Here is a 24,777-nt window from a genome sequence, read left to right on the forward strand (position 1 = left end):
TGTTTCAGTTTCAGACGCAGCAGATAGCTACACGGCTAAACATGGTACAGGAGCTACTTGCCAATCAAGCTGCCAATACAGTGCAACAGATAACAACTGTAGCTCCAAGTGCTATACTGCCTTTTCGCCAGTTTAATGAAAAAGAAGGGGAATAGCTCGAGTCATTAACAGTATGAAGCCCACATAATTGCTCACAACATATCAGGTACTGTGAAACCACATTACTTTTTGCCAACAGTAGGAAGTGCAGTCTTTCACCTCATTCAGAAATTGTCCTCTAAACGCCACTCAGAGTGAACTTTCCTATGATCAGGTTGTAGATTCCGTGACTGACTATTATGACCAACAAGTGATTGTGGTGGCAGCTAAGTACCAATTCTTTAGTTGCAAGAAAAGGCCAGAACAAACTTATTGTGAGAGGGTAACAAATTTTCAGGGTATGACGAGGAACTGCAAATTCAAATGTGCTTGTGGTGCTTTATATTCAGATTTATGTTGCATGATGCAATCGTGTACAGTGTAACTGATGTCAGACTTAGAGTACAGATTTTGAAACTGTCCGATCTATCATTCCAGCGCACAGTGAAAATTCTACATCAGTATGATTCAGGTGCCATGTCGGCCAATAAATTTGAGCAGCTACCAATTTGTCAGGTTAAGTCGTCCCTTGCTTATGACCGGCCTAGTAGGCAGCAACAGCCGCATAGACAGATCTCTACATAGGCGAACACAATTAAGTCATGCCCTCAGTGCTATTCACGGTACAAACACCAACACTGCACATCCATACAGCACATTGTTACGCTTGTGGCAAGAAAGGTCACGTACAATCTTTATGTTTGCAACAGAACAACCATAAGAATTCTGTCCACTCACAAATATCTAGTCACAAGGTCAATGTAATCAATGCAGCGTATTCAAAGCCTGCTACAGACATTAGCAAAACTAACAAGTGCACAGTTTCCTCAATGCTATGCCAGTCCAACAAACATTTTGTTCATTTGCATAATAGTGGAAAGCATGTGAAATTTCAGCTGGACATGGGTGCCTCGGTTACAGTGCTGAATTGTAACACTTATGAACTGTTAGGGTACCCATGCCTGTTTAAAACTAGCACGCATCTGACGGCTTATAATGGACAAGACATTCCCATTCTCAGAAAATGTACTTAGCTTGCCATGGATCACTTGCATACGCGAACTGTAACTTTCACTGTGCTACAATCACATGATTGTGAGAATATATTTCGCCTTGATTTGTTTGTCTTTCAAACTCAGGGAAATGTGTTGTCAGTGACTGCAGTCAATGCAAAAGATGGTGTAGCTCACTTGCTGAAAAAATTCCCGGAACTCTTTTTCTGAAGGTTTAGGCAGGGCTAACAATTTTGTTGCACATATTACTATGAAAGACAATGCTCAGCTGAAATTTTGCTAGGCCAGAACTGTTTCCCTTACATTATGGTATAAAGTAGCTGCTGAACTTAAAGAATTGCAAGATAGTGAAGCTATTGTGGCCATACAAGCTAGCCACTGGGCAAGTCCATGGATTTGCTCCCCAAACCTTCAGGCTGCATTCGCCTCTGCATTGAATTCAAGTCTTCAGTCAACCCACAAACTGTGATTGATACTTATCCATTGCCATGCCCAGAGGTTCTCATGGACAGATTGGGCGCTGTTGCTACTTTTCAAAAATTGATTTGTGCAATGCATATCTTCAAATACCACAAGAAGAAGAATCTCAAATCGTGTGTGTTGTGAACACTCATTTGGACTTGTTTAAAAATTTGCATTTGCCTTTTGGCAGTGCTTCTCCACCTGCCATTTCCAATGGTATCTGGAACAGCTGACTGCTTAAGTACCAAACTGTTCAAACTGTTTGGACGATATTGTCACAGCAGGTTGTACATCTGAAGAGTACATTGCAAATTTGTGTGCTTTGTTTTGTGTGTTGTCTGATGCAGGACTGAAGTGTAGACTGGACAAGTGTAATTTTTTAAAATCTGAATTGCAGTATCTTGGTCATGTCATTAACAGTCAAGGTGTACATCCTTTTCAGTCACGTTTGTTAGCCATATGTGATCTGCCATTCCTCGCAATGTCACGGAATTGTAGCCAGTTTTAGGGAAAACAAACTACTATATTCGGTTCTTACTGAATGCTGCACAATTTGCAGCTCCATTGCATCGCTTGTGTTGCAAGAACATTCCCTTTGTCTGGACAGATGAGTGCCAAAAAGCTTTTCAAAAACTTAAAAGCTGCATTGCTCATGATCAATACTTGGTTCACTTTGATCCGGACAAACTAGTTGTGTAGCAAACTGATACTTCCTCTTTAGGAATCGGTGCAGTGCTTTCACACAGATTTGGTGATAAAGACAGGCCTATTGCTTTCGAATCAAAAGTGTTGTCCAAAACTCAGTGCAACTATTCACAAATAGAGAAAGAGGCATTAGATACTGTGTATGGTGTCACTAAATTCCACCACTATTTGTATGACAGGAAATTCTACTTAGTAATGGATTACAAGCCATTGCAGTCCTTGTTTCATCTGATGAAGCCAGTTCCTATACGAACTCTCCAAAAATTGCAAAGATGGGCTTTGTTGTTGTCTCAATACCAATATGAGATTGTGTATCATTCGACAGCTCACCATGCTAATGTGGGCACACTTTCGTGCCTTCCAATTGGCCCTGATATAGACTATGACGCTTCTGCTGCATCTTGTTGTCACATCGATGCTCAGGATTCTGAATTGCTTCAATCCTTTCCTCTGAACTATAGCAAAATGGCACAGGCCATGGAAGCTGATTCCGATTTGAACATTTTGCTCAAATACATTCACACATCTTGACCTCGCTCATTGTAGAGCATAAAGAACTCTGCAGTGTGCTGATATTTTGCATGTCGGCATAGCCTCGCAATACAGCAAGGTGTAATTCTTCTTCAAAATTGACAGTGGACAGTTGTGTGTTGATCCCTTTGAAAACAGAAGTGCTGCAGTTACTTCACCAAGAACACTGGGGAATTGTTCGTATGAAACAGTTGGCGTGTAGACACTGTACTTGGCAGGGTATGGAGACCCAAATGACATCAAAATGTCACGCATGTGCAGTAAATCAGTTCGTTCCAACACAAAAATTCTCTGCTTGGCCATACCCTTGCAATCACCATGGCAATGTGTGCACGTAGACTTTGCAGGACCTTTTTAGAACATTCGTTGGTTGATTGTGGTCAACTCTTGCAGCAAGTTTCCTTTTGCTGTGCCATCGACAACATCACGTAGCACAAATCAGGTATTGCCCTCTATTTTTTGCCTTGAAGGTTTGCCTGAAGTCATAGTGTCAAGACAACGGCCCTCAGTTCACGTCAAGTGAATTTGAAACATTCTGTGAACACAATGACATACAGCATATCACTAGTGCAGCGTTCTATCCACAGTCAAACAGCGAAGCGGAACATTTTTCCAGAACCTTCAAGTAGCAATGGCCTAACTTCACACCGCACACACCAGGGATCAAGCGTGGCAACTGTTTCTCGCCTCCTATCTTTCGCATCCACGAGATGGACCATCGCTGGTGGAACTGCTTCACAGCTGCTGCCATCAGACACTGCTCCACCCTCCTCAGCATCCGGCGCCAAATAAGGGCATCAAGTATCGCTTCACACTGCATGATAGTGTGTTTTACACAGTTTTCAGCGGCAGCAGACAGTGAGTGGGAGGAGAGATTCTTTGTCATTCTGGTGCATGTGTGCATCTAATTTTGGTGCATGTGTGCATCTAATTTCAGGCCAGGATGGATTGCAGCACCACCACTATCAAGTTCACCACTGTCATGTGCACGATGATCCTTCTGTATCTCTTCTCCCAGATTCACGGATCCCGAGGACACTGTGGCCGCAGCAACCGCCAGAGAGTGTCATCACGACACGATGGGACGACGCCATGGAGACTGAGCCTTCACTTCCCCTCGTCCTACCGATGGAGCTGGACCCACCCATGCCACAGCCGCCAACATCTTCTACATCTTCGTACGGACTTCCAGAGGTGGACACATACCCTTCTGGGCGTTTTCCAGTGGGCGTTTCCACCAGAGCGCAGGCTGGATGGCGGGGTACGACCGGAAGTACAACGTCCCGTGCAGCCACAGCTTCTGGTCCATTGCAGCACCCACGCTCCTGCCACTCCTCCCATTATTGTGTTCCTTATACGACGATGATGTGTCGCATTGCGGGAGTGGGGGAATGTTACGGTGTAAAGTCAAGCGTCAGCACGCCAGTTGAAAATGATAGAGAAGAGATGGCTATGAGAAGACGTCAGCCAATTGCATGTTGACCAGACCTCCCTCCAGGACGACAATGCAATAGCAGCAGCCCCTAAGTGAAGAGGACACAAGCACCACATCTGACTGGTCGCAGCTCAGTTGAATAGCAGCTTCAAGACTAGCGACTTGGATAGAAGTGTCTGAGCTTGTTATTTCGCTTTTACACTCTATGTAGCACAGACTTGTGATTGTTTATATTAAAGAAAATTGCTTATTTTATATGTCGCCCTTTGCCAGCGAAACATCTGTGTAATGCAAATTTAAGTATATTCTCTTTGCCTATTGTAATAAATCTCATTAATATGATTTGTCTAATTTGATTGTCTAGCGATCTGAGTAAGCAGGATTCCTAGACACCCAATATTTGACGAGCAGGGAGACATAATACTAAGTACGTCACACCACCTTCTTAAATTAGAGTCTGCACTCCTACTGTAGAGGGATATTTGGCTGCCTCGTTCATTTTTAAGAAGGTTGGTAATTCATTGGAGAGTTACTTGTTCTTAAATAAAATGGTTCAACAGTGTACTCTTTATACAGTCTTCAGAGTACCAGCAAACTCCTCTATACAACTATGAATCTAAAACTGGGGCAATTTTGCAAATGATGTACCAGTATCGTCTTTCTTTACAACACAAATGAATCAAAACACTACGACGACCTATTTAATAGCATTTTGGTTCACCTTTGGAACAGTAATAGCAGTGATACAATATGACATGGTTTTGACAAGTCCCTCAGTAGGTTTCCACAGGCGTGCAACAAAATTATAAGAAAGTGGTTTGTGGGTGCAGAGTTAGTACCCGATAGCATCCTGGTGTGTTCCAGTGGATGAATTTGATGTTCAATATATCAATATGAATTCACTATCATGCTCCTCAAACCACAGCAGCACAGTTGTGGCCTCATGAAATGAACAGTTACCCAACTAGAAGATGTCATCATCATTCAGGAAGACCTCAAACATGAAGGGATATAGGAGGTCTGCAGTAATGTTCATGCAGTTCACAGCAAAGCCTTTGTTACCACTACAGGTCCCATGGAATCCCGGGTTAATGTCAAGCATTAAACTGCCGCACCACCTCACCACGGTCAACGTCTGTCATACGGCGCATATTTTGAGCAGCCTTCTGCCTGGGTGCCATCTTATTCGTATACAAACCATCAACATAGTGTAACAAGAAATATGTGTCATTCAGTTAAGTGACATGACTCCACTGATGCACAGTCCAATTTTTATGATGCCATGCCCACTGCAATAATGATTAATGTCATTTGGTCATCATGAGAACATACTGGAGTCATGTGCTGTGGGGCACCTATGTTCAACAGGGTGCGCCGAATGGTGTGCTCCAAAACAATTGTACCTGCTACAGCACTGTATTCTAGCAAGCGCAGACATCTGCTGCAAGGGGAAAGCAATCATCAGAAATTAGAGTTTCTGAGCAGCCAAAATTCGCATGTAACTTTCCTTTACTGACATGTTTCACTCGAGAGATATGATCATCTTCAGAAATTATGCACCCAAGGATCACACGTTGAATATATGTGGCTATGTATAGTGCTGTCATCATTATATACATAACAGAGGGAAACATTCCACGTGGGAAAAATATATCTAAAAACAAAGATGATGTGACTTATAATAGAGGGAAACATTCCACGTGGGAAAAATATATCTAAAAACAAAGATGATGTGACTTACCAAACGAAAGTGCTGGCAGGTTGATAGACACACAAACAAACATACCCACAAAATTCAAGCTTTCGCAAGAAACGGTTGCTTCATCAGGAAAGAGGGAAGGAGAGGGAAAGACGAAAGGATGTGGGTTTTAAGGGAGAGGGTAAGGAGTCATTCCAATTCCGGGAGCGGAAAGACTTACCTTAGGGGGAAGAAAGGACAGGTATACACTCTCGCGCGCGCGCGCGCACGCGCACGCGCGCACACACACACACACACACACACACACACACACACACACACACACACACACACACATATATCCATCCACACATATACAGACACTTTAATCTCGCTGAGGCACAAAGTTATAAAGAACTGATGTTGCAGATATCCTCAACTTGGGAACTAAGAATTCACTAAACCCATACCCTGGAATAACTGGCTGAGGCCTCCTGGGAAAAAACAACAGATTAAAATCTCTATATTAAAACTTTGTAGAGTTTAGACAACACAGGATATTTTATAATGTGCATTACACTTATAAGGAATCCTTAAATGAGGACAGTTTCCTACCTACATTCCAATTTTTTCTCTTGGTGGTGAAACACACACAAAATGTGACAAACTGACAGTTGTACACCAGACAATGACAGAGCCTCATACCAATGTAAAAGTCATGTTACTGATGAACAAAGACTGCCTTGTCTGTCTTTGTGACTTTCAGGAGATAGCTATGTCCAGAATGTTGATCTACTGATCTTGGCGTACTTTCACCTTCCCATAGTCTGCTGTATTACACACCATTCCAGAGGAATGGAACAAATATTACTGGTTTATTTAACTGTGGAGAATCATGCTGAGGGATGACACGTCTTCAAGATGGGATGACGATCACAGCGAACCCGAATACAGAAGCTCCTAGTATTGCTGGCTATTTTGCAAAAGTGCAAAGTCCTCAGAAAACACATAGTTTTGGCAATAGTTTTGTGTTGATAAAAAAAATTAAAATTAAATTCTTTCTTTCTTTCTTTGATAGACTTCTATGTATAGGTTTCAAGTCAGATTTGACAAACTCTGGCTTCAGCTGCTACAAACTGTGGTCGTGTGTGTGTGTGTGTGTGGGGGGGGGGGGGGGGGGATCCTATTTTTGACAAAGACCTAGTTGGCTGAAAGCTCACTTTTCGACAGTCTTTTTGTTGTGCCTATCTGTGACTCAGTATCGCTCCTTTATGGTGAGTACCAACTATACTTTTCATAATATTGTCAAAAGACAAAAGAGAATATTCACACATTCAAATACAGGAAAGCTAGGTTCTGGTGAAACACAGCTTCTTGTGACTAGGCATTTAACTAAAAGCCACTTTATTGCCTGTTTGTTATGTAAATGGTTTCTATGAAGTAGACAGTGAAAAATAGCTGAAATAGTAGACAGACAGAAATGGTTCAATGCAGATATAAAGACATCCAAATTTGTTCTGATGCATATGATGCTGTTAAGTACACACATATTTAGTTTAAATACAAGGAAGAAGTTTGAAACTTAAGGAAGAAGTTTGAAACTTAAGGAAGAAATTTGAAACTTAAGGAAGAAGTTTATCTCAAACATTTCCATACTGACATATCATGAAATTGATGATTAAATTAATTTATACTTATTACACAAACAAACATGGTTTTTTGCTGGCGGTATTCTTTTCTGCTGATGCATTTCTTATTGGCAAAAGAACACCCCCTGCAAAGTTGAAATGTAGCCACCAAATAAAATAATGACTTATGTTGATAAATGGTATGTCCGAGAGAGAGAGAGAGAGAGAGAGAGAGAGAGAGAGAGAGAGAGAGAGAGAGAGAACAACCAATTCAACAGAATAAAGTTTGTTTACATGCTTTATGAAATTACCACTATACAGCATACAACTTACCCAATTTTAGTAACATCGCAAGCAGAGGATTTGCCTGTTCTCTGATTAGTTACAATAACAAATTCTACTTGATCTCCAGGCTGAAGTGTTACACCATCTTTTACTTCAGACATGTGGAAAAACAGATTCTTTCCTTCATCAAGTTCATATGCCAGAAATCCAAAGAGACCTACAAAATGTACAGAAAATGTATTTAGAATATTGCAAACCTGTTCACTTCTTGTGCGAGTAACCACAATACTCGAGAGAGAAGGAGGTGGAGAAAGGTGAAGGCACTGAGGGATGTCAGGGAAGGTGGGAGAGAGGGGACGGTGGGAAAGATGGATGACGGGATGGTGGGAGGGTGGGAGGGAGAGAGAGAGAGGGGACACTTTGATGGGAGGGAGGGAATCGTGGGGAATGAAGAAAGGCAGAAGTAGATATTATTTAAGAGGATTGAAACACAGTTAGCTTTATCTCACAGCATTCATGGAAGTTTACATCATACACACACTTGCTGCATAGGGCAACACAATCTACGTTTCACTAGAAAATGGCAACTGATGGTTTTAAGTCTTTCTTCTCATTCCTGAAGATAGCTTTTTTAAATCAGTTCACATGGCAGAACAGTCATTGGCAGCAAGCATAATATAGTAAATGACAAGGCATAAGAATCATTTCATTTATTAAGACATTAAAACAATAGATACAGTACAAAACAATGTGAAAATTTTTTCACTCCATAATTGGCAGTATCTCTTTCTTCACTAATTACAGCCCATTTTTTCAATAAAACAGGAAAATGGACATTCACACAACACTTTAGATGAATTTCAAGGGTTAGTTCCTGTCCAAATCATAAGCAAGTAAAATGTGTAATAATGACACACATACAACATAAAAACATTACAGTGGCCTTTTCACAACAGAAGCCTGATTGAACGCATGCATTTAACTATAGTTCTACATTACTTATCTCAAACTGTTGTACAACATGTCTTACATTTGAGTTTACAGTATTTTTGGCTATTAAAAAATTCCTCTGTAGAAATAAACACAGACTACGCACACAGTAATCTTATGAAATTTGACTCATTCTGCTTCTGCTTGCCCACGAGATACAGGAACCTGTAGATAATGGCACCCCTGTTGATGCCATGTTATTTGACTTCCACAATATTTCAGTACAGTCCAACACTGTTGACCGCTGAACAAAATACAAGTTTATGGAATACCTGGACCAGCTTCATGATGAGAATGACGAGTTTCCTAGCAAACTGATATCCTCAGATCATACTTAATGGAGAAAACAAATTGTGAGATAAAGTATATCTTGGATTTATTCCGATGTAGTGTTATAGAACACATACTAGTCACAATACAGTAGAAGTCTGATATACCGCAGTCTGATATACCATGCTTTTGGATAAAATGTAGTATCAAGTATGTTCCCCAAAATAAAATATCATTTATGAATCATTTTTGCACTCGCAGCCTGTTTTACAAATTTGGAAAAACGTTATTACAGTCTGCATGTAGACACTCTGCACTTTAATTTACTGCTGCAACCTCCAAGCCCTCTAAATAATAACCAAAACAGATGTGTGTAATGAACTCAAAAGTTTGGATTGTCTTATCAACATACCAGCGTTATTGCTGCTGAGAAGCTTTGAATACTCATCTCATGGTTAACACTGTGACACAGTCAACAAAGTGGCTATGCCACAGTACCTGGCAATAAACAAAATGAGCACAACCATCATGTGGAGCCGAAATTGTTCATTAACTGTCTAGATTTGTGTGTGGTTATTATGATATCACAGAAACAGAAAGCATATTCTGTGAGTGATAAACTAAAAATCATTGATCGTGTGAACAGTGGAACTAAAGCAAGCTTATAATGCAAGTGTAGTGTTCCTGAAGGAACAATCAGGGGATAGGTGAAAGAAGAGAATAAACTTAGAATTTTTGCCAACACAGTTGGAAGTGATGTGGGACTGGAAAGAGAAAGGACTAAACCAGGAAAATACAGTGAACTTGACGGATGTCTCTACAGGTGTGATACGTTTAGTGTCGAAACTGCAGTCATATGGGATATCAAGTAGAATCTGTGACTGGACTGATGATTTTTTGGTAGGGAGGATGCAAAGTCATCATCAGATGCAGAAGTAACTTTGGGTGTGTCCCAGGGAAGTGTGTTGGAATCCATGCTTTCACGTTGTATATTAATGACCTTGCAAGACAATATTAATAACAAAATCATGCTTTTTGCAGATGATGCAATTATCTGTAATGAAGTCCTAACAGAAAGAAGCTGCAAACATATTCAGTCAGATCTTGGTAAGATTTCAAAGTGGTGCAGCAGCAGAGATTGGCAACTTGCTTTAAATGTTCAGAAATGTAAAATTTTGCACTTTACATAACAAAAAACGTAGTATCCTATGACTATAACATCAACGAGTTACTACTGGAATTGGCCAACTCATTCAGATACCTAGGTGTAAGAATTTGTATGGATATGAAATGGAATGATCACATGGGCTCATTCGTGGGTAAAGCAGGTGGCAGACTTCGGTTTATTAGTAGAATACTAGGGAAGTGCAATCCATCTACAAAGGAGATTGCTTACAAATCACTTGTGTAACTAGTTCTAGAATATTGCTCAAGAGTGTGGGACATTTACCAGATAGGAGTAATAGGTGATACTGAACGTGTACAGAAAATAGCAGTGTGAATGGTTACAGGTTTGTTTAAACCATGGGAGGGTGTCACAGACATATTGACGAAGTGAACTGGAAGCCTCTTGGAGACAGACGTAAACCATCCCGAGAAAGTCTGTTAACAGAGTTTCAAGAACCGGCTTTACATGATTACTCTACGAATATACTACAACTCCCTACATATCGCTCACACAGGGATCATGAGGATAAGATTAGAATAATTACTGCAAGCACAGAGGCACTCAAACAATCATTTTTCCCAAGCTACATATGTGAATGGAACAGAAAGAAATCTTAGTAACTGGTACAATGGGATATACCCTCCGCCATGCATCTCATGGAGGTTTCCACAGTGTAGATGTAGATTGTTGCAGCGCCTGAGCTGTTAAGAAGTACTAAGCAATGTTCCGTCAGACAGGCAATGCATGCATCCATGTCCAAAGGAAAATTGCATATTACTACATTACAACACATTCACAGGCATACTGTATTTACCCGTTAATAACAGGCAACAACTTTCAATTAAAATACCCCCCCCCCCTGCACAATGTAATGGAACTGACAAAGAGAGACCATTTTGTTATATTATACGCTAATTAAAGTTGTTTTCAAAAAGCATTCGCTTAGTATGATGTTAGGGTAAGTGTTGCAATCAAAGCAAATTTGAAAGTGTGTACATTTAAATCACGACTTTTATTACTTCTAAAAGTTCGACTTGCATTATTTATATGTACAATTTTGTCACTCATTATTATTGTCACTGAATTATCCTTTATGCTATTTGATATTTCATGTAACTTAAAAATGCAGTATCAATAATCGATACAGAAAGTATAAGTTCTTTGTCGCTATGACTCTGTGATCTTTGGTCAGCAACATGATTTTGGGTGCTCGTGTTTTGGCTGTGGTCAAGAGTGGTCGTTTTTAAGTTATGGCAATAAGTGTGTGTTTTTTCTAAGCAAAAAACCATAGAATCCTGCTTCATGATTTTGGTAGTCTGGTGATAGTCAAAACCCGCATCTTTTTCATCCAGAGCAGCAAAGGAATCAATCATCATCTAGAGAACGAAGCCACATGTACAACGGATATACAAAAATCAATTGAAGAAACTTGTACATTTGAGTAAACCCTGTGATGAGCTCATAGAGATTGACACTTGTAAAAGAAGATTGCCAACTGATGCGCAATGGAGCCTAGTTTATGGACCAGATGAAAACGCTGAACAATTTCTAAACTATATGGACAAGCTAAACAGAATTATAGACAAAGTGGGGAAACCACAAAACTATTTCAGTCACATAGAGAGGTGGAGATCATAGTTGGGGAAATACCAATTTTAACAGAAGGGAAAACAGTAGGTCTAATTTTCATCATAGGGACAAAATAGTCACAATAATTTCCATTCAAGTGAAAACTATAACTTCCATTCAAGAGGACAATCTGGGAACAACTGGAACAGAAATAAAAACAGGAAGTTTGAAAACAGGAACAGGAATGGGCACGAATATAGTGACACTAGGAGTCAAAATGCAATGTGAAGTTATGAAGTAAAACACTAACATGTGCTCCATTGTCGGTCCACTACGTAGGGGCGAAAAGCATAGAAAATAGATGGACAAATAACAGTGACTACACTGTACCAAAAGATACGTCTGAAGTAATGAGTAGTTATAAGTGTGTACTACTCTGTAAACACAGTAAGAGGAATGAACACACTGGTTGTAATAAAGAGCCACAGGAAATAATTGACTTAGTTGATTGTAAGTTTTCAGGAGAGTGAGGTTGATGATTATAGTATTTGGGAAAATGAAGATTTAATGATAGATGATGGTGAGAAATATTTTGTTTGTTTGAAAGAGGAAATGGAAGCATTAGGTGTTATGGGAGAAACTGATATTATGCATGTTGTAGATATACCCAATGATGTTGTTAACAATTTAAGTTGTGTTAATGTCAATGTCACAACCAATAGGTTCTGTAATCCAACACCTTTAGAAGAGACAGGTGTAGATGATAAATATTCTCTGAATAGTAAAACTAACTGTGCAAGTAGGCTACCATTTGCAATTAACAACTATATGGCTATGTTGCTAAATAGTGATGCAATTAGAAATGTTAGTAACCTTAGAAAAATGATTCTTAATGTGTGTCAAATTTCATATCCTGATTGGTGGCAAAATACTAAACATATTATTGCTGAACAACTGAAGGATACGTACCTTAGTGACAAACATTGTTACACTGATGAAAATGGTTGGATTAATGAAATTATCACTGCAAGTGACAGTGTTAATGATGTGTATGCTAAAGTCATGTGGGTAATTGTAATTCAGGAAGTTACCATTTTAGTGAAATTGAAAATGATTTGTTGTATGAATATATTCAGTCTGAAAAAGGTGATGACATACGTAGTCCATTCATTAGAGTAAAAGTTGGTACCTGGGAAGGCAAGTGCCTTATAGACACAGGGTGTCAAGTGTCGAGAATATCTGAAATACTAAGCAAAAAGCTGAAGTGCGAGAAAAATGGTTCAAATGGCTCTGAGCACTATGGGACTTAACATCTCAGGTCATCAGTCCCCTAGAACTTAGAACTAGTTAAACCTAACTAACCTAAGGACGTCACAAACATCCATACCAGAGGCAGGATTTGAACCTGCGACCGTAGCAGTCTAGCGGTTCCGAAGGTGCTATAGGAAAATATAGTAAAACAGTCAAAAGTCAAACTTTGTTATCTTTTACAGTTGAGGGAGTCACTTTTACGCATGGTTGCCTAGTTATACCAGGACTCAATGAGGACTGTATTCTTGGAATGTTGTGGATTAGAAGTGTAGATGCAAGATTTGACTGGGGAGGACAAAAACTTACCATAACAACACCGAATGGGGAGTGTATCTCCACCAAGCTTGTCACATAAAATAAATTTAATACTATAAACCTTGTAAGGGGAAAAAAGATATGTTGACAAAGACATACCAGAGCTAGACTTAAGTGAAGTAGATTTCAAAACACTTGTAAACACTAAGGTTTCAGAAGGTAGTGGTCTAAACAATGGGCAAAAACAGGAACTAGAGTCTTTGTTACGGGAATACAATGATGTCTTTAGCAACATTCTAGGGAAACTTAGAGATTACCAATGTATTTTGCTAGTGAGACGCCATGATCCAGTTTTCATAAAACCGTATGTTGTGCCCATTGCAAAATGTACAGCAGTTGAGAAAGAATTACGTAAGTTGGAAGTGTGTGGCATTATTGAAAGGAGTCTCAGCGCTTATAATAACCTGCTGGTAGTTGTGTCAAAGAGAGATGAGGGATTGAGAATAGTCCTTGTCTCCACGCCTTTAAACAAGATCTTACACAGGGAAACAGACCACCCTGAAAACATCGATGAGCTGTTTCACAACTTTAAGGATATAAAATTAATGTTGAGTCTAGACTTAACCTCAGGCTTTCACCATCAGGGTGTCTACGTGGACAAGAAAAAAAAATTCCCGGATTTATCCCGGATTTCCCGGTTAAAAACACAATTTCTCCCGGATGAAATTACGTATAAAGCGGGTGAAAATACATCCGTGTTAAGTAACAGTATACTTTCCCTCGGAGCTGTAAAACCTATCAGTCCTTTGAATCTTAAAGGTCTTATACCGGCAGAGGACGTCCCAGCACTTTAGGAAACGAAATCCAGGAAAAACAATGCGTTTGGAAAGTTGTTTGATGCGAGACAATATGCACAGAGTTTATTTTCGTATTGCTGAAGTATATACACAAATTCCACAAATTACAGCACGGTAGCTTCCGAAACTCTAAAATAGAGATTGCGTTGAGCGATGCACTTTTGTCAGCCAGTCACAGCTCATGTCACGTGACCTCGCTAGCGAATGACGGCAGTTATTCAGAGCACGAGGCCTACGAGAAAGACAGGCCGCGGCGCGTACGTTACGAAGGTAGGCCGAGCTCGCTCAATTCAGCAAAGTGCGTTTCTACACCGGTTAACTCGTAAGCAGATGTGTATGTACGAAAGAGAATTGCATCCTCTATTGGCATTCACTGTTATTAGTCCTACAATGATAGGAAGTCCGTAGGCCTACTAACAGGCTCTAATTTGGCAATTAAAATCGCGCCAAAATGATTATCAGTTGCTTAGAAAAGTCGAAGTGTTCTGGCATGAAGGGACTTGTGACATTGCTCAGTAACACATTATGCACATTTTTGTGAAGGTCAATGGAACTTTTTGCCATCGATTCCATAATTTTTTATCTATGAAAGAACAACATTAAATATGAAAACTAACTTGAAGCTCGGTCTTTTTTTAGCGTGTGTTACACGTTAAGTCATATCAAATACAAATGTGCCGGTAAAATTTTAAATAGTGGCATAAATGACTTATCTTCTGGGCCCGACATTTTTCAAATGGCTGATCCTCAAAGTGTTACGTTTTGAATGAGAGTTATAATGCCCTGTGATTTAAGAAATGCACTGCACATTCTCACACGTAACATAAATCATCTTGCGTGGAAATTTACTTCGAAAGTAACGCATCTCAAGCCACTATTCGTAATATTTTCTGGTGATCTGTTAGAAATGTAAACAATTGTGACGTCACACACATCAAATGCATGTTAGTTGTTACGGACGTACTGCATAATCTTCAACCTAAATCCTTTGACACTATTTACCCATTTTCTATGCAACTAAACTTTTATTTTGGTGTTATTCTCCGATTTGTGTTTCACTGCTGCAATATTATTTAGCAGTAGTGGACTAAAGTTCTTTGTCAGCGTATCAGATCTTACACGTCACACCTACAAAACTTTAACTGAAATCTAAAACAACGAAAAATCCCGGAATTCTAAAAAATTCCCGGGTTTTTCCCGGATGAAAAAATTCCCGGGTTTTTCCCGGATGTCCCGGGCCGTATACACCCTGACCATGTACACCTGGCACCCAACTCTAGGGAATACAATGCTTTTCTATACAGTGGTTGTTGCTATCAGTATTGTGTAGTCCCTTTCAGATTGAACTCATCAGTAGTGGAATTCATTAGAGCTTTAACCATGTGCTGGGCAGGATTAACGTAGGTGATATTTTAGTAACTGGACATGATTGGAATGAGCATGTTGGGCATTTAAGACAGGCATGTGAGAAATTTAGAAGAGGAGGAATGACACAAACTAGAAATGCGCAAATTTGCAGCACTCGAGTTAAAATTTTTTAGCCATGTCATAACATAAAAAGGAATTTTGGCAGATCCAGACAAAATTAAAGCTATTTCAGAGTTTCCTATACCCTGTAAGGGATAACAACTGAAATCATTTTATGGGGCACGTGGATTCTACAGAAATTTTTTAAGTAAACAAGGCTTAAATGCACCCTGCCTAAGTAAATTATCAAAGGAGGACACTGTTTGGATATGGAGTTAAGATTGTGAAGAGGCTTTCGACAAAATAAAAAAGAACTGAATAACCAGAACCTGTTACACAGACCAGATTTCAATTTACCTTTCTGTTTACATACTGACACCTAGTGATTATGGGTTAAGTGGTGAATTATTTCAAGAAAAAGAAGTCAATGGGGAGACAGTTCATTACACAATTGTATTTGCAAGCAGACTTATTTATGAATGAAAAAACTATACAGACACAGAAAAAGAGTTATTAGCCATAAATTGGTCATTTCCAAAATTAAGAACCTATTTGCTTCGACTTAAGGTAATAATGTACTCCGATCATAAAGCCTTAAGCTATTTACTGGAATGCAAGCTCTATCATGACAGGCTTACAAGATGGGCATTGTTTTTACTACAGTTCAACTTTGAAATTAAGTACATTAAAGGCACTGACAACATAGTTGCAGATGCTCTATCAAGGCTACCAGTAGGAGAGGAAACAGAAATTTTCGATCAGAATGAAGAAAAACAGTTCAAAATAAGGTATATTAAAGGGGTTACAGATGAAAAAATTCATTGTGTGATAAAATGAAGAGGAGCCAGAACCATGATACAAATTGGAAATTAATAAAGAGCTGCTTAGGGAAAAAGAACTATGAAAAATTAGACACGTACTATAAGGTGTTTAAAGGGACTATTTAGGAGAACTGACGAAGACTAAGACGATTGGAAACTATGCTCGCCTGAAGATGAAGCTGAGACCTTAATTATGTATACACATGAGAGCTACGGTCATTGTGGCATTCACAAATCAATGCAGAAATTTGAAGAAAATATGTACTTCTACAATATGGCCAAGAAAGTTAGAAAAGAATTGTCAACTTGTGGTAAGTACCAAGGGGTCAAAGTAACAGAAAATGTCAAGGTAAAATGCAAAACATTACTCCTGCACAACCTCTAGACTTAAGTTTCTGTTGATTTCTATGGGTCTCTTCCAAGGAGTAGGAGTGGCCACTGCTACATTTTTGTCATGGTGGATGTATTTTCTAAAGTAATCAAGTTGTATACTGTCAGGAAACCCACAGGTAACGAGATAGATACAAAAGTAGAAAAAGACTACTTCTTAAATGTAGGGAAACCAAAAGCGATCTTGTTGGATAATGGTTCACAGTTTTTGTCAAAAGTTTGGAAAGCCTTTATTGATGAATCGGGAATAAAAAATGATCAAATATCTGTATATAATCCATTATCAAACCCAGTTGAGAGGTATATGCATGATATTGGTCATTTATGTTGTACACATTGCAGTCATAAACATCCTACATGGTACAACCATGTACTCAAACAGCTTGCAACATACTTCCACAGGATTTTCACCTTATGAAATTATGTTTCATCTAAAACCATACCACATTATCACTGAACTCATAGTGAAAGAAACCATGATAAAACAGCGGGAGATTAGAAAAAGATGACTTGATAACAAGATCAAGGCAACCAAGGTTAAAGTTGGAGATTACATTTTAGTAAAATCACATGAGGAATCAAAAATGTTAATATCTGAAATAAAGCAATTCTTCGATATCTACACAGGTCCATTTGAATGAAATGTTGTGTATAAAGACTGACTTTTTTATGATACTGTTTTGTGTCCTTGAAAATGTTTATTATTTCTTTAAAATGTATTTGCTGTATGAAGTGTTTGCAATGACTTTTCTTTGTGTAATATGCTCACCATGTAAGTTCTTGATATTTCTATATGTCTATGCAATCTGAATGACATTTGATAATGTGTGTAATTTTAGCTTGTGTAACATTCTCATACTACACTCGTTGAAACATCATTTAAAATGGAAACCACTAATCAGCGCTAAATCTGTCTCCAACAATTAAGGTTTTTTTTTTAGAAAAATTTTTAATCTTAAAGACAAAATCTGCACCTTTAGCCAGTTTCTTCCTTTTTCATGTTGCCTTTGCAAATGGTGCCCAGGAAAAAGTAAGCCTCCGTACAAGCTTGGATTTCTGTTACAAGACGATCATAGTCATTTTATGAAATGTGTGTGAAATTAATTGATATGGTGCAAATATCTTTTTGGAATGGATACTCTTAGAATTTTAACAGTAAGCTTTTCCTGGCGCACAGTGTTTCTTGTGTAATATATGTAATTGAAATCAGATGAGACCACCTCCATTACGCTTTTGTCCTCACTAAACAAACCTGCGACACAAAGTGCTACGCTTCAGTTTGGAGTGCATCTCTCTCCTCCAGTAATTCTACCTGATATGGGTCTGTGATTGACAAACGATACTGAAGAATTAGCGAAACTGGGGTTTTGTTAACTAACCCCTTTGTGGATGAAGCAAATCTCTGTAGATTTCTTGTAGTGAATCTTAGTCTAGCGTTCGCATTTCCGCTATTTCCGTATAAATCATTTCACTTTAAACCACTCTGCACCCATACTCTGAGACTTTTAATGGTTGTGGCTTTCTAGTGAATGATCCTCAGTCTTACAATGACACTGTAATTGGCCTCCTGCATACTTATGTAAGCCAGTTGCTAATTATGATACCAAGTATCAATTCGTCTTGTAACAGAAATCCAAGCTTGTACGGAGGCTTACTTTTTCCTGGGCACCATTTGCAAAGGCAACATGAAAAAGGAGGAAACTGTACCTTTAGCCATACGTTTCAAGATGGCTTGCCATGTATAGATGTAGCATCCATCCATTAATGGACACTTACCTATTCAGAAGGATAATAACAATATTTTATCCCATCTCAGAGACTGAAAGAAGATATTTTGTGGCCAAATGATTGGTATCACTGTCTTCAGCTTTTAAGTGCTTACTTCTGGCAAATCATCATTAATAAAAATTGAAACAGTCCTTCAACAGCAACGACCCAACATGATTACATGTATTACAGCAATATTGCCCCAGTGACTTTCAATGCTTACCATCAACAAACTGCTACTCCTATAAAATAAAAATAAAAAATAAATAAAATAAAAAAAAAATAAATAAATTCATTTGCCGGGCAATTCCATGTCAAATCAACAAGAGCTACAACCTGACCCTCTCAAATTTTTTTCAAATTAAGTATGCATATATTACTCATAAATCATGACACAAATTAATTTTTTCACATTTTTCTGACGAAATGTTATCGAGTAATGCACTTTCAAAAATTGAAAAGATGACAAATGTTTGACTCATGGAACAATGTTGTTTTCCTTACAACTCATGTTCTAATTAAGCTAGCACAATAAAATTTACTTCATTGGAAAGCTCTTTTAAAGAGCTTTTATATGATACCAAGCATCATTAGTTTAATATATATAAACAACATTTAAAGTTGTTTTGGTGTCATATATATATATATACACACACACACATTGTTTATAAAAACAACATTGCTGAATTTATCGAATTTTGAAAAACTGTATTTTTAAAATTCTCAAAAAAATATATGTGAAAGATACACTTTACATCTACATATTCTGAAAGTTTCAACTTGGGATGAACATGGAATCACTATCAAAAGCAATTTTATGTTAAGGGTGGTAAAAACTAATTTATTTTAGATATTAGGCCTACTTCTCACCAGCTGTATGTTGTTGTAAAATGTGGAAATTAAAAATAACTTATAATTGACAAAAGAACATACGTTTTATGCTTCTGTAATTAATTAATACAAAATGAAAACTTAAAAAAAAAATAATAATAAATAAATAATAAAAAACACAGTAAGATGAATACCTGAGATCAGACCTAAATTCAGTAGTTAGTAATTGCTATTATTTACAAATATGTGTCCTATTAGTGCACTTCTTCATACTTCAAACTAATCAGTCTGTTGCACATCAACATTTCTGCACTGGATAACTTATATGTTCGCCCTGTAGCAGTTTGTGGGTTCACAATTGCCACTATTTCCCTACTGCTTATAGAAAGAATGTCTGGATGACTCGGAAATGTAAAAGGTGGTGATGGTCTATGTGGATGTAAGAAACTAACTGTGATTTCATCCTTCTCCCGATTTTTTTCAAGTACACAGGTTAACCACCAGTGTCCATTATAATCACAAGCAACATATCCTTTTATGTCTTTGAACAGTATTGTATCACTGTCAGAAACTGTCACCAGTTCAATTTTACTATCATCGGAGTTTGAATACACTTTTGCTATTATTTTGTCCTTGCTAAAAGGAATAAAAGTGTGAAGTTTTTGTGTCCCTACAATTTTGCAGGATTTCTCAAATCTCTCCATAAGTTTCATTTCTTTATTTTTGTGATCTTTAGTAGCATACTTGAAGTTCATTCCTTCTATGTTATCCATGGCAAACATTTAAAGTTGTTTTGGTGTCATTATTTGATCACTGTATGGCCGCTGCAGACTTGCTCAAGCTGCAAGTCGTATAACTGTTCCACCAACACCATCACTAGCTCCCTTCCCCATGCAAGGTGGCTGAGAAATGCCATTCAGCTTCAGTTTGGAAATCTTCTTCATTATGGCACAGGTTGATAAAGTTCTTCCTATTTTTATAATGAGCTGCTGCTCCATCAGAGAAATAATAGATTTTTCTTGGTTTTCTACCAACTTTAACAGTCAGGAAGTCCATCAAGTACGATTGGAACAAATGCACAGCAACAGTGTCATGTGCTAGGTATTCTGATATGATTACAAGACTTATGTGCTCGAGTTTGTTCCCATCCTTGTAATAAGCAACAATGGAATGAATCGTTGCTTGCATGTTTGTCCAGTGATAGCCTTGAACTTTGTCCTGGATGACAAAGGAGTAATTCTCAGAAAAGTCACAGATCGCTAAGACCTTGCCTTCTTTAAGTTCATTTCTCAGCCTCTTTTGGAAGGTTGATTGTTGACTAGCAACTGTTGTGTAAGTGATTTTAATTTATATATATATATATATATATATATATATATATATATATATATATATATATATATATATATATATATATATATATATAAATCAATAAAGTTGTCAGATGATTTTATGATTGTTTCTAGAGATGTGTGATCAATGGAAACCCACAGCTGATGAGATATATTATGAATATCATTAGTACTCAACAAATCTTGTAAATATGTCTTAAATGTTTCTGGGCCAGGGCAGAATTTACATTCACCAAAATGACAAGCAGGTAATGACAGGTTGCATACAACTCTTGCAGTCTTTGTAAGTTTTTATTGGATTATCTTCATCCTTTGTCAGCTGAGGAATGTTACATCCAGTGAGCATGAGTTTGAAGTTTTGATAGGTAGTACACACACAGACACTATGTTACCACTACTTCCACCTAAAACACAATTTTTGGGACGTAAGTCTGCAAACTTCGAAAATCCAATGTGGAGCTCTGGATGGTTGTCTTTAAAGTTCACGTAAATTTCTTTCAAATTACTTAAAACTAGCCGTTTTTGTACTTGCAGTTTTTCTCCTTGCAGTTTTTCTCCATTATCTCTCACAAGCACAAAATCTTTTTTCCCTGGCATTGCCCTGCTTATCTCATCAGAACAATAAAAGTTTCTAACAAAATCAGCAGCTGTTTGATCAAGAGTCTTGCCAGGTTTTGGATTTGGTGAAGACAAAATTCCCTTGGCCTTCACCAAATCTTTTACTTCCCGAGCCATGTAATTTGTTACGTTAAATTCATCTTGAAGCTTCTTAACACTCCAGTTTTTTCTCAGACTCTGCATGATCATGCACCTCCTCTTCTTTTTCGGAAGGAAGCAATAATACCTTTGTTTGAATTGTTGAAGTTAATTTAATTAGTTTTTCCTTTGGATATTTTGCTTCATACAGTCATTTCTTCTTAATTGGCGATTCACCAACGGACTGCAAAGAAGCATTCAACCTTTCTAAGGCCTCACTTGCTGCAATGTCTTGTACGTCACTATCACATAAAACCTTTTCACTTTCTTGTTTCACCACAGAATACAGTAGTAGATCATCATCATTTTCTGTGCTAGACATATCACAAATTTCTAATCGTGCAATTTTTTTGCGGCAGTTGTTACACTTTTTGATTTAAAGTTAAGAAAGGTTTTCTTGCTATCATCCATTGTGAAACAGGCCGTAAGTTTTTCTTGTGGTTATTGTGGCCCTTTTTATTAAATGGATTACAGCACAAAGCTGAAATTTTAGGCATTTTATATTTCTCAAGCGAACAAACTAATTTAAAAAAATGTTTTTGAAGTTTAATGCCCCAGCTTTCTATATTCAATACTACACAATATTACTTCTCTATTCTTTCACCTACCGCAAAAAAATATTTCTTTATGTTAATAGTATACAAACATTAACTGGTTGTAGGCATACAAACCTACAGACTCTTGTGAGGTTTGTACAAAAGTGCCTTTAAGCTAGGTTCAAAACACATTTCAGAGTTAATCACACAATTTCACTACAGCTGCTTCACAACAAAAGAATTTGTGGGTCACTTTCAACAATAGGTGAAAATGGCTGACAATATTAACCAGAGATAAAATACTGAATAAATTGCAGATAGTAACACCAAAGAATCATTTTATATATAATCTTTAAAACGAGAGATAGCTTTATTTTTTTCTTTCGTTTTCCCATGGTTTTACAGCTACTAATAAATAGTTAGCATTAAAGTTTAATAAGCAGTTATTCATTTCGAAAGTACAATTTGTGGACCATGTAAGAAAATCTAACACTAATATTTTCATGTGTAGCAAAATAATAGAAATTCACCTATCTGACTGTGATTTTGGAGAATCGTGGTAAACATAAAATTGCTTTTGATAGTGATCCCATGCTCATCCCAAGTTGAAACTTTCAGAATATGTAGATGTAAAGTGTATCTTTCAGATATATTTTTTTGAGAATTTTAAAAATACAGTTTTTCAAAATTCGATAAATAATTATAAACAATGTGTATATAAAAAAATATAAACAATGTGTATTTTTTTATAAACTAATGATGCTTGTTATCATATGAAAGCTCTTTAAAAGAGCTTTCCAATGAAGTAAATTTTATTGTTCCAGCTTAAATAGAACACGAGTTATAAATAAAACAACATTGTTCCGCAAGTCAAAAATTTGTCATTTTTTTTCAATTTTTGAAAGTCCATTGCTCGGTAACTTTTTATCAGAAAAAAGCGAAAAAATTAATTTGTGGTACTATTTATGAGTACTACAGGCATACTTAATTTCATTTAAATCCAAGAGGGTAAGGTTGAAAACGATGGTTTCATTTGTTGATTTGACGTGGAATGACCCTGCCTTAATGTCGGGTTTCAAAATTAATCTGCTTCCATTAAACATTAATACTGTTTTTCTTCCAAAATTATATTCTCGCTAAATACTTCAACACATGTAATCCATCGTTAATAAAATCTCAATCTTGTAAGAATTCACCACTTCTGCTGTTTTCCTGGGTTACTGCTGTAAATTGTTCAGCAAGATTTTCACTCCTCGTCCCTGATCTTCATTGCATATATGTCAAAGCTGGTTTGTTGATTAACCAATTTTGGAAACAGACTGTAGGTATTATCATCTTTCAAAATTGCATGGCCTTTGTTTCTCATAAAATTCTACTGCCAATCACGAAACCTATACATCTCACAAACACACCAACATCAGCAGATTTATTAACTTCAATGGGCCACAACATAATGGCCCATGCTATTCCCATATGGTTGATTTTCTTCTCAGGTGGTTTGACTTCAACTGTTTAGTGATATTTGAAATCTATTTCCATAGCAGTGCTTTAATTATATGGAACATATGTATTTTAGAAGGAAGGAATTATACACAAGATACACCTGAGAAGCTCCCACAGATGTCTGTGATGACACTAGTTTCAGCACAGGACCTGTCCTTACCAGGAACTGTGGCAGAGTAATCCCAGAATTGTACATACCATATTATAGCATCTGACATGAGTGCTAACATGCACTAGAGCAGAGTTAAGTGTTCGTATAGTGTTGGTGATGAAGTGACATATGATGTAGACAAGTGAACTGCGGTTGTCAAAGCAGTTCCATGCACAGGCACCAGGGGTGTTATGTTTTTCATGTATTTTATGCCTACCCTATGTATACCTTTAATTTGTTGTACTGAGAATTTTCATGTCTTTTTGTTTGCTACTTGCTGTCACTGTTGCTGGGAACATGTTAACTAGTCCCCTTTGACAAAGAATTCTGTTTTCTGTAAGAAATCAGTACATTAAAATATGGTATCTCATTTTCCTTGATTAGCAAGCGTGTCGGTAGATGACACACCCATAATAAATTTCTTCCACCTTCTGATGAGTGAATGATTGCTAGTTTTGGTTATGAGTGCTTCCAAGCAAAAGTTGGTCAGCCAAAGTTGAGACAAAACCAACAAGTGGTGACCCAGACATGAATCTGAACTGTAAGCAACTGAACCACAACTGATTTGTATTAAGTTTGCAGGATGGTGGAAGAACCAACATTGTTAAGACTAGTGGTCCGCTGCCTCTGTTTTGACCAAGACTAGTGGTCCGCTGCCTCTGTTTTGACCCAATAACCAAATTATCTGGTTTGTGCAGTTGGAAGCAAGTTTCTGCGCACTGCAACCACAGTGATCATAGTGAACCAATTGGATCACCACTTCGCAGCTGAGATGCAAGATTTCATCACACTGTACCCCGAGAGACGAAAAATTCTTAGAGAAGCTCAAGACAGAATTGATATGGAAAGTTGCGGCTTCACAGGAGGATAGAATACATCAATTTGTTAGAGGATATTGGTGATCAAAA

The 24,777-nt window shown here is 37.7% G+C and overlaps 1 protein-coding gene across 1 annotated transcript in view; it reads right to left on the reverse strand.

Annotated features, from left to right (window-relative positions):
- Window positions 1-24,777, reverse strand: part of LOC126188267 (cold shock domain-containing protein E1) — an 81,839-nt gene that overhangs the window by 13,716 nt on the left and 43,346 nt on the right. Inside the window, exon 13 of the mRNA XM_049929837.1 lies at window positions 7,924-8,092. Coding sequence (XP_049785794.1) covers window positions 7,924-8,092 — 169 coding nt within the window. The remainder of the gene's footprint in view (window positions 1-7,923; window positions 8,093-24,777) is intronic.

Source organism: Schistocerca cancellata, chromosome 5 (genome assembly GCF_023864275.1).
Source record: "Schistocerca cancellata isolate TAMUIC-IGC-003103 chromosome 5, iqSchCanc2.1, whole genome shotgun sequence".
Taxonomy (NCBI): domain Eukaryota; kingdom Metazoa; phylum Arthropoda; class Insecta; order Orthoptera; family Acrididae; genus Schistocerca; species Schistocerca cancellata.